Genomic DNA, 12,879 nt, shown 5'->3' on the forward strand with positions numbered 1-12,879 from the left:
GGGGGGACAGCGGGCGCCATTGAAAGGCTATGGGGAGTTCCTGAGGCGGAAAAAGGCGATGTGACATCTCTGACAGGCGACGAAACCGCGGAATGAAATGAATTCAGGTGATTTTGCCGCCGGGGAGAGGCTTTAGGGGTGAGGGACCCCCAGTACTAGGGGTGGATCCCCCCCCCTTGCCGAGGACTTGGTTGTTGCCGAGCGTTTGCGCGGGCGCCAGGGGGCGCCGGCTCTAAGGAGAAGGAGGAGGGGGATGCGGTGATGGTGGAGAAGGAGGAAGGCGGCCCCGGCGGCATCAGCGAGGAGGAGGCGGCGCAGTATGACCGACAGATCCGGCTCTGGGGGCTGGAGGCCCAGAAACGGTGCGGCGAGGGACGGGGGCTGCGGGGTGGGGTGGGGAGTTGGAGGGGGGGGGCGTGTGAGGGGCTTGTGGGGCCCCAGAGGAATTCGTGAGCCCCCAGAAGAGCTCGTGGGACCCCTATGGGAATTTATAAGCCCCTATAGGAACTTAGGAGCACCTATAGGAGCTTGTGGGACCCTGCAGGGACTTATAGGTCCCCTATAGGAGCTTATGAGCCCTGATGTAAGCTTGTTGGGGCCCCTATGGGAGCTTGCAGAGCCCCACAGAGGCTTATGAGGCTCCCATAGGAGCTTGTGGGGTCCCTGTAGGGGCGTGCAGAAGCCCTATAGGAACTTATGAAGCTCTCTAGGAGTTTATTGGGCCCCTACAGGAGCTTGGAGCCTTTATGGAGCCCTGTGGAGCTTGTGGGCCATATAAGGGCTTATGGGGCCCCTGTAGGAGCTTGGCGGGACCCCGTAGGGGCTTATGGGACCCCTGTGGGAACTTATGAGCCCCCGTAGGAACTTGAGGGGGTGCTATAGGAGCTTATGGGTCCCTATAGGAGCTTGGAGGGGCTCTATAGGAGCTTGCAGGGACCTTATAGAAAGTTATGAAGCCCTATAGGAGCTTGCAGGGGGCCCTTCAGGAACTTGTGAGACCCCCATGAGAGCTTGGAGGGGTCCTGTAGGAGCTTATGGAGCCCTATAAGAGCTTGTAGGGACCCCACAGGGGCTTATGGGGCCCTGCAGGTGCTTGGGGAGCCTGAAATATGGGGTGTGGGGGGTATAGGGGCTTGGGAGGGTGCTGTAGGGTGCCTGGAGGGTCTCTACAGGAGGGTGGGGGCACTCCCCTCATCCCAGCACTGAGCGATCCCTTCCTGCCTCTTCCACAGGCTGCGCGCGTCCCGGGTGCTCCTGGTGGGAATGAAAGGACTCGGAGCCGAGGTGGCCAAGAACCTCATCCTGGCAGGAGTCAAAGCTTTGACCATGCTGGACCACGAGCGGGTGAGGCACTTCCACCCCTTCCCAACAACGGAATCGCTCCTTGGTTTTTTGGGGTAAAAGCTCCGTTTCAGCCGGGATTCTTCTAGTCAAGCTGCGTTTCCCAGTCGTTTCCATGGCAGCAGAATTCCAGGTTGTGTTTTTCCACCCTGGAGCCGAAGCGTGGCCTTTCCCGTCGCTTTCCGGGTGCTGCGTCCGGCTCTGAGAAAGCCTCCAGATCCTGCAGGATGCCAGGATTTGGCCTTACCTCGCCATCGCTTCCCTGTTTTTATCCGGCTCCAAGCCTTGTGGATCCCCCAATCCCAGGAACAGGCACTGCTGTGGGTTCTAATTCTCAATCTGGAATGCTGGGAAGTGGCGTTGGATGTGTTCCTACCCCTGCCAGCCCTGACATTCCCAAAAAAACAGCTCCAATCCCCAGTCTTCGTGCTTTTCCACAACTTGTGTTCCTCCTCCCTCGCTTCTCAAGGATTTTCCACCTCCTGGTTGGGATGCCGAGTTGGGAAGCGGCTTTGGCTGTCATTCCAACCCCTCCCAGACCTGGAATTCCCGTGGGAGCGTGGGGTCACGGCCCAGCATCTCCTCGGAGCCAGGAAAACGTCCTACTTATTCCTGACTAGCATGGAATACCTGGAGTCTTTTCATCCCGGATGAGTTTTTCTGTATGCTTTTCCCTTCCAGGCCAGAATTCCCACTTGGGATTCTTCCCCAGGGTCTTTTCCTGTTTCCACAGGAAAATGACTCTCTATTTCCCTCCCGTTCCAGGTTTCCCAGGAGGACACGCGGGCTCAGTTCCTCATTCCCGTGGGCTCCTTAGGCCGGAACAGAGCAGAAGCTTCGCTGGAACGGGCGCAGAACCTCAATCCCATGGTGGATGTCAAAGCGGATCCGGAGAGCGTGGAGAGCAAATCCGAGGAATTCTTCACCCAGTTTGATGCCGTACGTACGGAAGCAGGAGGGGAAAGTTGGAAAAGGAAGTGCTGGATGACTTTTTCCCAAGCTTGTGCCCTAATTCCTTCTTTATTCTGTGTTCAAACGGTATTAGTTCCCCTTCCAGCAGCCTTCGTAGGGTGTATCGGGCAGCGGATGCTGGGTTTTTTTGGGAATGCTGAGGCTGGCAGGGGTAGGAATTGGGTGTTTTGGGAATTCTGGGGCCAGCAGGGGTCGGAATCTCATCCAACGCCACTTCTCAACTCAGTGGTCCAGCCAGAGGGTGGAAAATAAATTTTTTTACCCCGGTTCCCACTGGAATTATCCAGGAATGAGGTCCCTTCCCCTCCTCATGATCCGAAGTTGCTAGAATTAGCCTGGGATAATAATCCGGAATGCCTCACCAGGAATGAAACAGCAAAGCTCCCGGGAACGTTTCCCACAGGAAAACAGGGAATGTTTCCCTCCTTCCCAAAAACACCAGGAGGAGGGAAGCAGGGGTGAACGTTCACGCTCTCGGCCTGCAGGTCTGCCTGACGTGCTGTTCCCGGGACGTGATGGTGCAGATCGACCAGATTTGCCACCGGAACGGCATCAAATTCTTCACGGGAGACGTTTTTGGATACCACGGATACATGTTTGCCGACCTGAGGGAACATGAGTTCGTGGAGTGAGTCGGGAGAGCTGGGAGCACGGGAAGCAGGAGGAGAACCAGGAGTGGGAGAACAGGAGAACTTGGAGTACAGGGAGCAGGAGGAGAACCAGGAGTGGGAGAACAGAAGGAGAACTGGGAGCACGGGAAGCAGGAGGAGAACTGGGAGCACAGGGAGCAGGAGGACAACCAGGAGTGGGAGAACAGGAGAACTTGGAGTACAGGGAGCAGGAGGAGAACCAGGAGTCGGAGAACAGGAGGAGAACTGGGAGCACAGGGAGCAGGAGGAGAACCAGGAGTGGGAGAACAGGAGGAGAACTGGGAGCACAGGGAGCAGGAGGACAACCAGGAGTGGGAGAACAGGAGGAGAACTGGGAACACGGGAAGCAGGAGGACAACCAGGAATGGGAGAACAGAAGGAGAACTGGGAGCACAGGGAGCAGGAGGAGAACCAGGAGTGGGAGAACAGGAGAACTTGGAGTACAGGGAGCAGGAGGACAACCAGGAGTGGGAGAACAGAAGGAGAACTGGGAGCGCAGGAAGCAGGAGGACAACCGGGAATGGGAGAGCAGGAGGAGAACTGGGAGTACAGGGAGCAGGAGGAGAACCAGGAGTGGGAGAACAGAAGGAGAACTGGGAGCATGGGAAGCAGGAGGAGAACTGGGAGTGGGAGAACAGGAGGAGAACTGGGAGCACAGGGAGCAGGAGGACAACCAGGAGTGGGAGAACAGGAGAACTGGGAGCATGGGAAGCAGGAGCACAACCAGGAGTGGGAGAACAGAAGGAGAACTGGGAACACGGGAAGCAGGAGGAGAACTGGGAGCACAGGGAGCAGGAGGACAACCAGGAATGGGAGAACAGAAGGAGAACTGGGAGCACGGGAAGCAGGAGGAGAACCAGGAGTGGGAGAACAGGAGAACTTGGAGTACAGGGAGTACAGGGAGCAGGAGGAGAACCAGGAGTGGGAGAACAGAAGGAGAACTGGGAGTGCAGGAAGCAGGAGGACAACCGGGAATGGGAGAACAGAAGGAGAACTGGGAGCACGGGAAGCAGGAGGAGAACTGGGAGTACAGGGAGCAGGAGGAGAACTGGGAGCACAGGGAACAGGAGGACAACCAGGAATGGGAGAACAGGAGGAGAACTGGGAGCACGGGAAGCAGGAGGAGAACCGGGATCATGGGAGGTGAGAGGAGAACTGGGAGTCCAGGTGATGAGAGGAGAACCAGGAGCAGGAGGAGAACAAGGAGCAGGGAACCAGAAGGAGAACAGAGAGCAGGAAAAGAAATGGGATCGTGGGAAGTGGGAGGAGAACTAGGAGCAGGAGGAGAACGGGAAAGACTGGAAGGGAATCGAGAGCAAGGGGACTGGGAGAAGAACCAGGAGTGGGAAAATGGGATTGGGGTTCCGGCTCCTTCGGCTGCTCAGAGAGGCCCCAGACTTGGAGATCTTAAGATTTTTCTGGGAACGGCGCTTTCCCAATGCGCGCTCCGGTTTTCTCTGGGCAGGGAGAAACCCAAGGTCACCAAGGTCAATCCGGGGGTGGAAGATGGACCGGGCACCAAGACAGCCAGACTGGATTCCTCGGAGACCACCATGGTGAAAAAGGTGAGTGGGAAAACCCTACGGAGATCGCTCCACGATCCCATCGACTTCCAGGTGGCATTGTGAGCTCTTCCCTGTGCTGCTGTTCCCTACCCCCTGAGGAGCAAGAAGCTTCCTCATCCCAGAAAGGGATTTTTTTGGGGATACACCCCCTCGTTTATCCAGAATTCTGGGTGTTCCCACCTCCCTGCCTTTTTCTTTCCCTGGAAGCTGTCCTGGTGGGAAGTGTTTTATCCTGGTTGTACTGGGAGAAGGGGAATTAGGGAAGCCCAAACTAGGAAGCTCCAGCTTTTTATGTATCCGCAAACCTCTGGCTCCGGGTGGGAACGTTCTGCATGTCTTTGAGGGGCAAAATCCGCTCCGAAACAAAACCTTTTTGCGTTCCGCTGCCCCCGGCCTGGGCGTCGCTTCTGGAATTTTGACAGAGGAGTGGAAAACCCCTGGAGCTGATCCGGACCGTGAGCGGAGCCGCTGGGATAACGCCCTTCTGTGACCCTTTCCCCCTTTCATCTCGCTTCCCCTTGGAAGGGTTAGGAATATTCCCAGCATTCCGCTCGGAGCCAGCTGCCGTCCTGGGGGAGGGCGGCAATTCCGAGCACGCGGCGGATTCCTCTGGAGCTGTTTCTGGAATGCCGGAGCCTGCGTGCCGCGAGGGGCCGAGGCTTTTCCTGTCCCCCTGCTGGAGCAGGCGGAATTCCCGTTGGAATTCGCATCCAGAGGGACCTGAATGGGCTGGAGAAGTGGAGCTGTGAGGCCACGGAGATGATCAAGGGCTGGAGAACCTCCGTACGAGGACAGGCTGAGAGAGTTGGGATTGTTCAGCTTGGAGAAGGCTCCGAGGAGACCTCGGAGCGACCTTCCAGCGCCTGAAGGGGCTCCAAGAAAGCTGGGGAGGGACAGGACACGGAGAGGGAATGGGGACAAACTGGAGAGGAGAAGATTTAGGCTTGGTAGAACTAAGAATTCCTTCACCATGAGGGTGGGGAGGCCCTGGAACAGGGAAGCTGCAGCTGCCCCGTCCCTGGAGATGTCCAAGGCCGGGTTGGAATGGGGCTTGGAGCCCCTGATCGAGTGGGAAGCGTCGCAGCCCATGGCTGGAGGTGGAACTGGATGATCTTTAAAGTTGCTTCCAACCCAAACTATTTAATTTATGAATTTCCCGCTCCGACGTTTGACGCCTCGGAGATTCCTGCTTTTCCCAAGCTCGGCACGCCCCATCCTGCCCCTCCTTTAATTAGGAGAGTGCGCTTCCAAGGCCGGTTCCCGCTGGGATAAGCTTTGCGGAAGCGCGATCCTGAGATATGGGAATCCTGCCTCTCACGCCGGGCATTCCGTCTTTTCCGACAGCGGGTTGGGTTCTGCCAGCTGAAGGAAGCCCTGGAAGTCGATTGGAGCACTGAGAAGGCAAAAGCGGCGCTGAAACGCACGACTCCGGATTACTTCCTTCTCCAAGGTAAATCCCAGCTTCCTCATTCCTGCTTTTCCCAGCTGGAAGATCAGGAAGTTCAAAATTCCCGGGGATGCGGATGGAAGCACCAGGGCCGCGTGGCTCCATTTGCTCCTCTTTCCGTTCACACGAGCTTTTGGCTCCGTGATGGCTCTTCCCAAGGAATGCAGTGCCGGCAGCTGGATAAATCCCTTCTTTTCCTAGTGCTCCTGAAATTCCGGACGGATAACGGGAGGGATCCCTCCCCACCGCGCTTTGCCGAGGATTCCGAGCTGCTGCTCCAGATCCGCCGCGACGTCCTGGACGCTCTGGGAGTGGCCACCGAGATCCTACCCGAGGAGTTTGTCAGGTACGGATCCAGACGGATCCAGGAAACTTCCGGCGTGTCCCGACGTCGTTTCCTGGTAGACGGGAGCCGCCGCAGCTCTGTGCGTCGCACCTGGATCATCCCCAAGGCCTTTTGTGCCGTGGGTTTGGGATTATAGATCCGGAGCAATCCCGGCCGCGTCCTCGATCCCAAATCATCCAGATCGGATTCTTAATCCGGAGCGATTCCAGATCCGGAGCGATCTTGGATGTGTTCTGGCTCGGGAGCAATCCCTTCTGGATCCTCCGGGCAATTCCGGGTCTGGAGCGACTCCAGTTGTGGATCCAGATCAGGAGCGATCCTGGATGGATCCGCCCCGCGCTGCCTACTGGGAGTTCTGGGAATGTTGCTTGTTCTCACCAGGTAGCACGAAGCCGGTCCCAGCTCGTTCCTTTTCGGGTTGAAAACTCAGGATTTTAGTGTTTTACGAGACAGAAATTTGGATTTTTCCATTGAAATTCCCGTTTTTCTCTCTTTCCCAGCTACTGCTTTTCCGAAATGGCTCCGGTCTGCGCCGTGGTGGGAGGCGTCCTGGGCCAGGAGGTAGTCAAGGTACTAGAGTTTGGGACTGGGGGCTTGGGGAGGGCTCCGCTTCCCAAAATCCTACTGGGAATCCCGCTGGGATCTGGGATTTTCCCAGCCCTAACGGAATTCCCATTCCCCCCCTGTGAATTCCAGGCCCTTTCCCAGCGGGATCCCCCTCACAACAACTTCTTCTTCTTCGATGGCATCAAAGGAAATGGAATTGTGGAGCGTTTGGGGCCGGGATGAGGCGGGAAGGCTTGGGAACGGGATCCGGAATTGGGGGATGCGGGAATTGGGTTGGGAAGGGGGGGGTGCGGCCATGTCTTCCCCCCCCCACACTTTCTGTGGGGTCATTTTGGGTTAATAAAAGCAGATTTCTTCAACGTGGTTTATTGGGGAGGGGGGGGAACCCCCCAAACTGACCCCCCCCCCAGGCCCCCTGGACCCCCCCAACTGCCCCCCTGACCCTATGGACCCCCCGAAATTGCACCCCCCAATCCTTTTCGCCCCCAAAACCTTATGTGCCCCCCCCCCCAAAAAAAAAACCTGCTCCTCCAACCAATTAAAATCCATTTTATTGCAAACAAACGTACAAAAAAAACCAAATCACCGATCATTTACAGCTTCTGCCCCCCCCTTATTCACAGCCCCCCATTTACACCCCCCCCTTATTTACAAGCCCCTTATTTACACCCCCCCCCTATTTACAGCCCTATAGGCAGCCCCCCTCTATTTACAGCCCCCCTCTATTTACAGCCCCCCCTTATTTACAGCCCCCCCATACATCTCTGTATACCCCCCTATACATTCTATACAGAGCCAGGGGAGGCTGGGAGTGCCCCCCCCCTTTCAAAATAAGTTAAATAAATAGGATTTTGGGGTTTTGGGGGGGGGGGGGGGGGTCAGATCCCCCCCCGTGCTGCTGGCAGGAGGGGAACGGCTCCAAGGAGCTGCGAGACCAGGCGATAGAGGGGACCCCAGAAGAGCCCGCGCTGCTGCTGTTGCTGCAATTAACAGGGAGGACGTTAATTAGCAAGGGGGGAAATTAATTAGGAAAGCATTTTGGGGTGTCACACCTCCCCCAGCCCTTAACACTCCCCCCCCCCCCCCCCACCCCCGAACCCACTGTGAGAGCGTATGGACAGCACAAGGTGTGAGTTTTGGGGTGTCTCCCCCATTTTTGGTTGCCCCCCCGAGCCCCATTTTGGGGAGCCCTCATTTTTTTGGGGTGTCCCCCCCTCAATTTTTGGGGTCCTCCTCCCTATTTTTGCCACCCCCCCCCATGCTCACAGCTGCACTGAAAGGAGTTTTGGGAGCCTCCCACCCCCCATCCCCCCTTTGTACCCCCCCCTTTTTTGGGGTGCCCCTCATTTTCAGCACGTCCCTCCCTATTTTCAAGGGGCATCCCCATTTTTGGGGTCCTTCTCCCTATTTTTGCTGTCCCCCTCCCCTTTTTTTGGGGTCCTCCTCCCTATTTTTGCGCCCTCCCCCCATGCTCACGGCTGCACTGAAAGGAGTTTTGGGAGCCTCCCACCCCCCATCCCCCCTTTGTACCCCCCCTTTTTTTTGGGGTGCCCCTTATTTTCAGCCCATCCCTCCCTATTTTCAAGCAGCACCCCCATTTCGGAGCCTTTCTCCTTATTTTTGCCCCCCCCCCTCCCCCCGTGGCTGGGCTGGAAAGATTCTCCCACCCCTCTAAACCCCCCCTTTTTTTTTTTTGGGGGTGCTCTCCATTTTTGGGGTGCCCCCCCCCCTTACCTGCTCGTGGCTGCGCTGGAAGGCGTCTCCGAGGCGGCGCAGGCGGGCGCCCAGCTCCCGTTCGGCACCGGGGGGGGCCCCCAGCCCGTTGGGGACGGGGACGGCCGCGCCCCCCCCCGCTCCCAGAGACCCCCCCTCGCTCTGGGGGTGCTCCCCAGCTCCCGGGGGGTGGAAATCACCTGGGGGAGGGGGGGGGGAAGGTTAGTGGGGGGGGGGTACGCAGCCTGGGGGACCCCAAAAGCACCCCCCCCATCATGACCCCCCCCTCAGTTCCCCCAATACTCCCAGTCTCCCCCCCTATTAATCCCAGTACTCCCAGTCCCTCTCGGTTCCTTCCCAGTTGTTCCCCAGTACTCCCAGTTCCCCTCCCCAGTCCTCTCAGTTGACCCCCAGCGCCTCCCAGTTCCCTCCAGTTCCTCCCCCAGCGCCTCCCAGTTCCCCCCAGCGCCTCCCAGTTCCCTCCAGCGCCTCCCAGTTCTTCCCCCAGTGCCTCCCAGTTCCTTCCAGTGCCTCCCGCAGTGCCTCCCAGTTCCCTCCAGCGCCTCCCTCAGTGCCTCCCGGTTCCCTCCAGCGCCTCCCAGTTCCCCTCCCCAGTCCTCTCAGTTGACCCCCAGTGCCTCCCAGTTCCTCCCCCAGCGCCTCCCAGTTCCTCCCCCAGCGCCTCCCAGTTCCCCCCAGCGCCTCCCAGTTCCTCCCCCAGTGCCTCCCAGTTCCTTCCAGTGCCTCCCTCAGTGCCTCCCAGTTCCCTCCAGCGCCTCCCAGTTCCCTCCAGTTCCTCCCCCAGTGCCTCCCAGTTCCCTCCAGCACCTCCCAGTTCCTCCCCCAGTGCCTCCCAGTGCCTCCCAGTTCCCTCCAGTGCCTCCCAGTTCCTCCCCCAGCACCTCTCAGTTCCCTCCAGTGCCTCCCTCAGTGCCTCCCAGTGCCTCCCAGTTCCTCCCCCAGCGCCTCCCAGTTCCCTCCAGCGCCTCCCAGTTCCTCCCCCAGTGCCTCCCAGTTCCTTCCAGTTCCTCCCCAGTACCTTCCTCAGCACCTCTCAGTTCCCTCCAGTGCCTCCCTCAGTGCCTCCCAGTACCCTCCAGCACCTCCCAGTTCCTCCCCCAGTGCCTCCCAGTTCCCTCCAGCACCTCCCAGTTCCTCCCCCAGTGCCTCCCAGTTCCTTCCAGCGCCTCCCAGTTCCCTCCAGCACCTCCCAGTTCCTCCCCCAGTGCCTCCCAGTTCCCCCCAGCGCCTCCCAGTTCCCCCCAGCGCCTCCCCCAGCGCCTCCCAGTTCCCCCCAGCGCCTCCCAGTGCCACTCACCGTGGGCGGGGGGGGCCCCGCAGCGGTAGAGGCGGCAGCTGGGGGGGGGTCCCGCGGGGGGGGGGCCGCAGGGGCAGCTCAGGCGGGGGGGCTGGCGGCGGGGGGGGCTCCCTTCCCGCAGCGGCTTCGCCATCGCAACGGGGGGGCCCTGAAGGGGGGGGGGGGGGATAAAAACACGCGTGGGGTGAGTGGGGGGGGGGGCCCCAAACTGGGGGGACACCCCCCCCCCACCTTTGTGTTATCCCCCCCGCGGCCACCAGGGGGGGATCGGGAGGGGGCGCTGTTTGTAAACAAACCCCCCCCCCCGACTCTTCCCCATAGACACGCGTGGGACCCCCCCCCCCCCCCAAGTTCCCCACCCCACCTTCTCCTGCCCCACAAGTTAGGGTTGGGGGGGGGGCACCCCAACTATTAGCACCTCCTTGCCTCATAAGTATAGGGGGGGTACCCCGCTATTCACTTTGGGGGGGTCCCACGCCCCACGGATTCCCCCCCCCCCCATTTTGGGCGGCTCCCACGCCCCCCCCTCGCACTTTGGGGGTCGCACACCCCACGCATCCCCCCCCCCACCCCACACTTTGGGGTCCCCCTCGCTGCACTGACCCCCCCCCACTTCAAGGGGGGTCCCACACCCCCCTCGAGCCCCCCCTCCACCTCTCCCCCTACATTTTGGGGCTCCCACCCCACAGAGACACCCCCCCCTCCTCATTTTGGGGCTCCCCCATCCCACGCCCCCCCCCCCAATTTTGTGGGTCCCCCCCATCTCTTTTATTGGGAGCCTCTCACCCCACAGATTCCCCCCCCCTCCTTTTTTGGGGACCCCCCACCCCACGCACACACACTTTGGGAGGGGTCCCCTTCCCCTTTGAGCCCCCCCCCTCCACCTTGGGGGGGTCCCCTTCCCCTCGCCGCCCCCCCTCCACCTTGGGGGGCTCCCCTTCCCCTTTGGGCCCCCCCACCCTGCTTGGGGGTGTCCCCCTCCCCTCGCTCCCCCCCCCCCTCCACCTTGGGGGGGGTCCCCTTCCCCTCGCCCCCCCCCCCTCCTCCACCTTGGGGGTGTCCCCTTCCCCTTGGGAGGGGTCCCCTTCCCCTCGGCCCCCCCCTTCCCCTCGGGGGGGTCCCCTTTCCCCTCGCCCCCCCCCCCTCACTCACTGCCGCTGCATGAACCGTGCGGGGCGGGCGCGTCGCGTTCGGCACCGGTTGCTGCCGCGCTCTGAGCCCTCTGGCCACGCCCCTCGAGTGACGTCACAGGCCACGCCCCCTCCTCCCCTTAAGCCACGCCCCCTCCCGGGCAAGTTCGGGCTTGTGCGGCCGGGGATCCCCGCGCGCGAAAGGAAGGGGGCGTGGCTTAATCCTTGGGGGCGTGGCCTAGGGCGGGACCCGCGCCTCTCCCTCAGCCAATCAGGAGCCGCCTCGGCGCGGCCGCAACCAATGGGGAGCCGCCCGCCCCGTTTCCAGGGGAAGGTTTGAGCGCCGGCGCCTCCCCGGTAACAGCGGGGAAGGGGCCAACCAGGCGCCGCCGCCGCCCCACCCGCTTCCTCGCGGGACCCTCCGGGCTCCCCCTTTCGTGATCTCTAACCCCTCGTCGCCCCCCTCCTCTTCCTTCTCCTCCGCGCGGCCCCCCTCCGGTGTTTCTCTTCTTTCCCCCCCCCCCCCCCGCCCCCATTCATGGTTCGCGCCAGCGCCGCCGCGCGCTCCCATTGGCCGGCGGGGCGGGAGCCAATCAGCGCCCGCGGCCCCGCGCGCCGCAGCCAATCGGGGGCGCCCCCCGCGCTGTCTCCAGCGGAGAGCGCGGGAACGAGGTGGGGGGGGGAGAGGGGCAGCAGGGGCTGGGGGGGGACAGCGGGGGCCCTATAGGGGTACGGGGACACAGGAGCATCTATAGGGGTACAGGGCATCCATAGGGCTATGGGGCACCCATAGGGATACAGGGGCATCCATAGGGATACAGGGGCATCCATAGGGATACAGGGGCATCTATAGGGCTATGGGGCATCTATAGGGCTATGGGGCGTCCATAGGGATACAGGGGCATCTATAGGGCTATGGGGCATCCATAGGGATACAGGGGCATCTATAGGGCTATGGGGCATCCATAGGGATACAGGGGCATCTATAGGGCTATGGGGCATCCATAGGGATACAGGGGCATCTATAGGGTTATGGGGCATCCATAGGGATACAGGGGCATCTATAGGGCTATGGGGCATCCATAGGGATACAGGGGCATCTATAGGGGTATGGGGACATTGGAGCATCTATAGGGGTACAGGGCATCCGCAGGGGTATGGGGACATAGGAGCATCTATAGGGGTACAGGGGCATCTATAGGGGTACGGGGACACTGGAGCATCTATAGGGGTACAGGGCATCCATAGGGATACAAGGGGCATCTATAGGGGTACGGGGACACTGGAGCATCTATAGGGGTACAGGGGCATCTATAGGGATACAAGGGGCATCTATAGGGGTACGGGGACACTGGAGCATCTATAGGGGTACAGGGGCATCTATAGGGCCACAGGGCATCCATAGGGATACAGGGGCATCCATAGGGGTACGGGGACACTGGTGCACCTATAGGGCTACAGGGCATCCATAGGGATACAGGGGCATCCATAGGGATACAGTGGCATCTATAGGGATACAGGGACATAGGAGCATCTATGGGGCTACGGGGCATCCATAGGAATACAGGAGCATCCATAGGGGTATGGGGCATCCATAAGGATACAGGAGCATCCATAGGGGTACGGGGACACAGGAGCATCTATAGGGCTACAGGGCATCCATAGGGATACAGGGGTGTCTGTAGGGATATGGGGGCATCCATAGGGTTAGGGGGTAGAGGGGTATGTGTAGGGGTACAGGGGGCATCTATAGGGGTGTGGGGATATAGAGATATCCATAGGGATACAGGGGCATCCATAGGGGTACAGGGGGCATCTATAGGGGTGTGG

At 60.3% G+C, this 12,879-nt stretch overlaps 2 protein-coding genes across 3 annotated transcripts; one reads left to right on the forward strand and one right to left on the reverse strand.

Moving 5' to 3' along the window:
- The first annotated feature begins 216 nt into the window (after nucleotides 1–216).
- On the forward strand, nucleotides 217–7,301 carry SAE1 (SUMO1 activating enzyme subunit 1). 2 transcript variants are annotated; one of them, XM_069882264.1, is made up of 9 exons: nucleotides 217–362; nucleotides 1,233–1,344; nucleotides 2,107–2,280; nucleotides 2,799–2,941; nucleotides 4,429–4,528; nucleotides 5,873–5,978; nucleotides 6,177–6,321; nucleotides 6,822–6,891; nucleotides 7,018–7,247. In XM_069882264.1, exons 1-9 carry the CDS (start codon nucleotides 262–264, stop codon nucleotides 7,108–7,110), a joined length of 1,044 nt encoding a protein of 347 aa, XP_069738365.1. In that variant the 5' UTR covers nucleotides 217–261; the 3' UTR covers nucleotides 7,111–7,247. The 2 variants fall into 2 exon arrangements, with proteins under 2 accessions (XP_069738365.1, XP_069738366.1); XM_069882265.1 differs by lacking the exons at nucleotides 6,177–6,321; nucleotides 6,822–6,891 and having other exon boundaries at nucleotides 7,018–7,301.
- Nucleotides 7,302–7,629: 328 nt separating this feature from the next.
- BBC3 (BCL2 binding component 3) lies at nucleotides 7,630–11,137 on the reverse strand. The gene is made up of 4 exons (XM_069882278.1): nucleotides 11,072–11,137; nucleotides 9,920–10,067; nucleotides 8,623–8,801; nucleotides 7,630–7,868 (listed from the first exon to the last, which is right to left on the reverse strand). The coding sequence occupies exons 2-4, from the start codon at nucleotides 10,050–10,052 to the stop codon at nucleotides 7,767–7,769; spliced, it is 414 nt and encodes a 137-aa protein (XP_069738379.1). The 5' UTR covers nucleotides 10,053–10,067; nucleotides 11,072–11,137; the 3' UTR covers nucleotides 7,630–7,766.
- Nucleotides 11,138–12,879: the final 1,742 nt, after the last annotated feature.

Source organism: Phaenicophaeus curvirostris, unplaced genomic scaffold (assembly GCF_032191515.1).
Source record: "Phaenicophaeus curvirostris isolate KB17595 unplaced genomic scaffold, BPBGC_Pcur_1.0 scaffold_93, whole genome shotgun sequence".
Lineage (NCBI taxonomy): Eukaryota > Metazoa > Chordata > Aves > Cuculiformes > Cuculidae > Phaenicophaeus > Phaenicophaeus curvirostris.

Excerpts from the sequence above, each read along its gene's own strand:
- SAE1 (XM_069882264.1), top strand. The coding sequence starts at position 262 with ATGGTGGAGAAGGAGGAAGGCGGCCCCGGCGGCATCAGCGAGGAGGAG. Across the intron at positions 4,529-5,872 it reads AGACCACCATGGTGAAAAAG|CGGGTTGGGTTCTGCCAGCT; the intron begins GTGAGTGGGAAA and ends CTTTTCCGACAG. Across the intron at positions 6,892-7,017 it reads TGGGCCAGGAGGTAGTCAAG|GCCCTTTCCCAGCGGGATCC; the intron begins GTACTAGAGTTT and ends TGTGAATTCCAG.
- BBC3 (XM_069882278.1), bottom strand. The coding sequence starts at position 10,052 with ATGGCGAAGCCGCTGCGGGAAGGGAGCCCCCCCCGCCGCCAGCCCCCC. Across the intron at positions 8,802-9,919 it reads CGGGGCCCCCCCCGCCCACG|GTGATTTCCACCCCCCGGGA; the intron begins GTGAGTGGCACT and ends CCCCTCCCCCAG. Across the intron at positions 7,869-8,622 it reads TCCAGCGCAGCCACGAGCAG|CAACAGCAGCAGCGCGGGCT; the intron begins GTAAGGGGGGGG and ends TGTTAATTGCAG.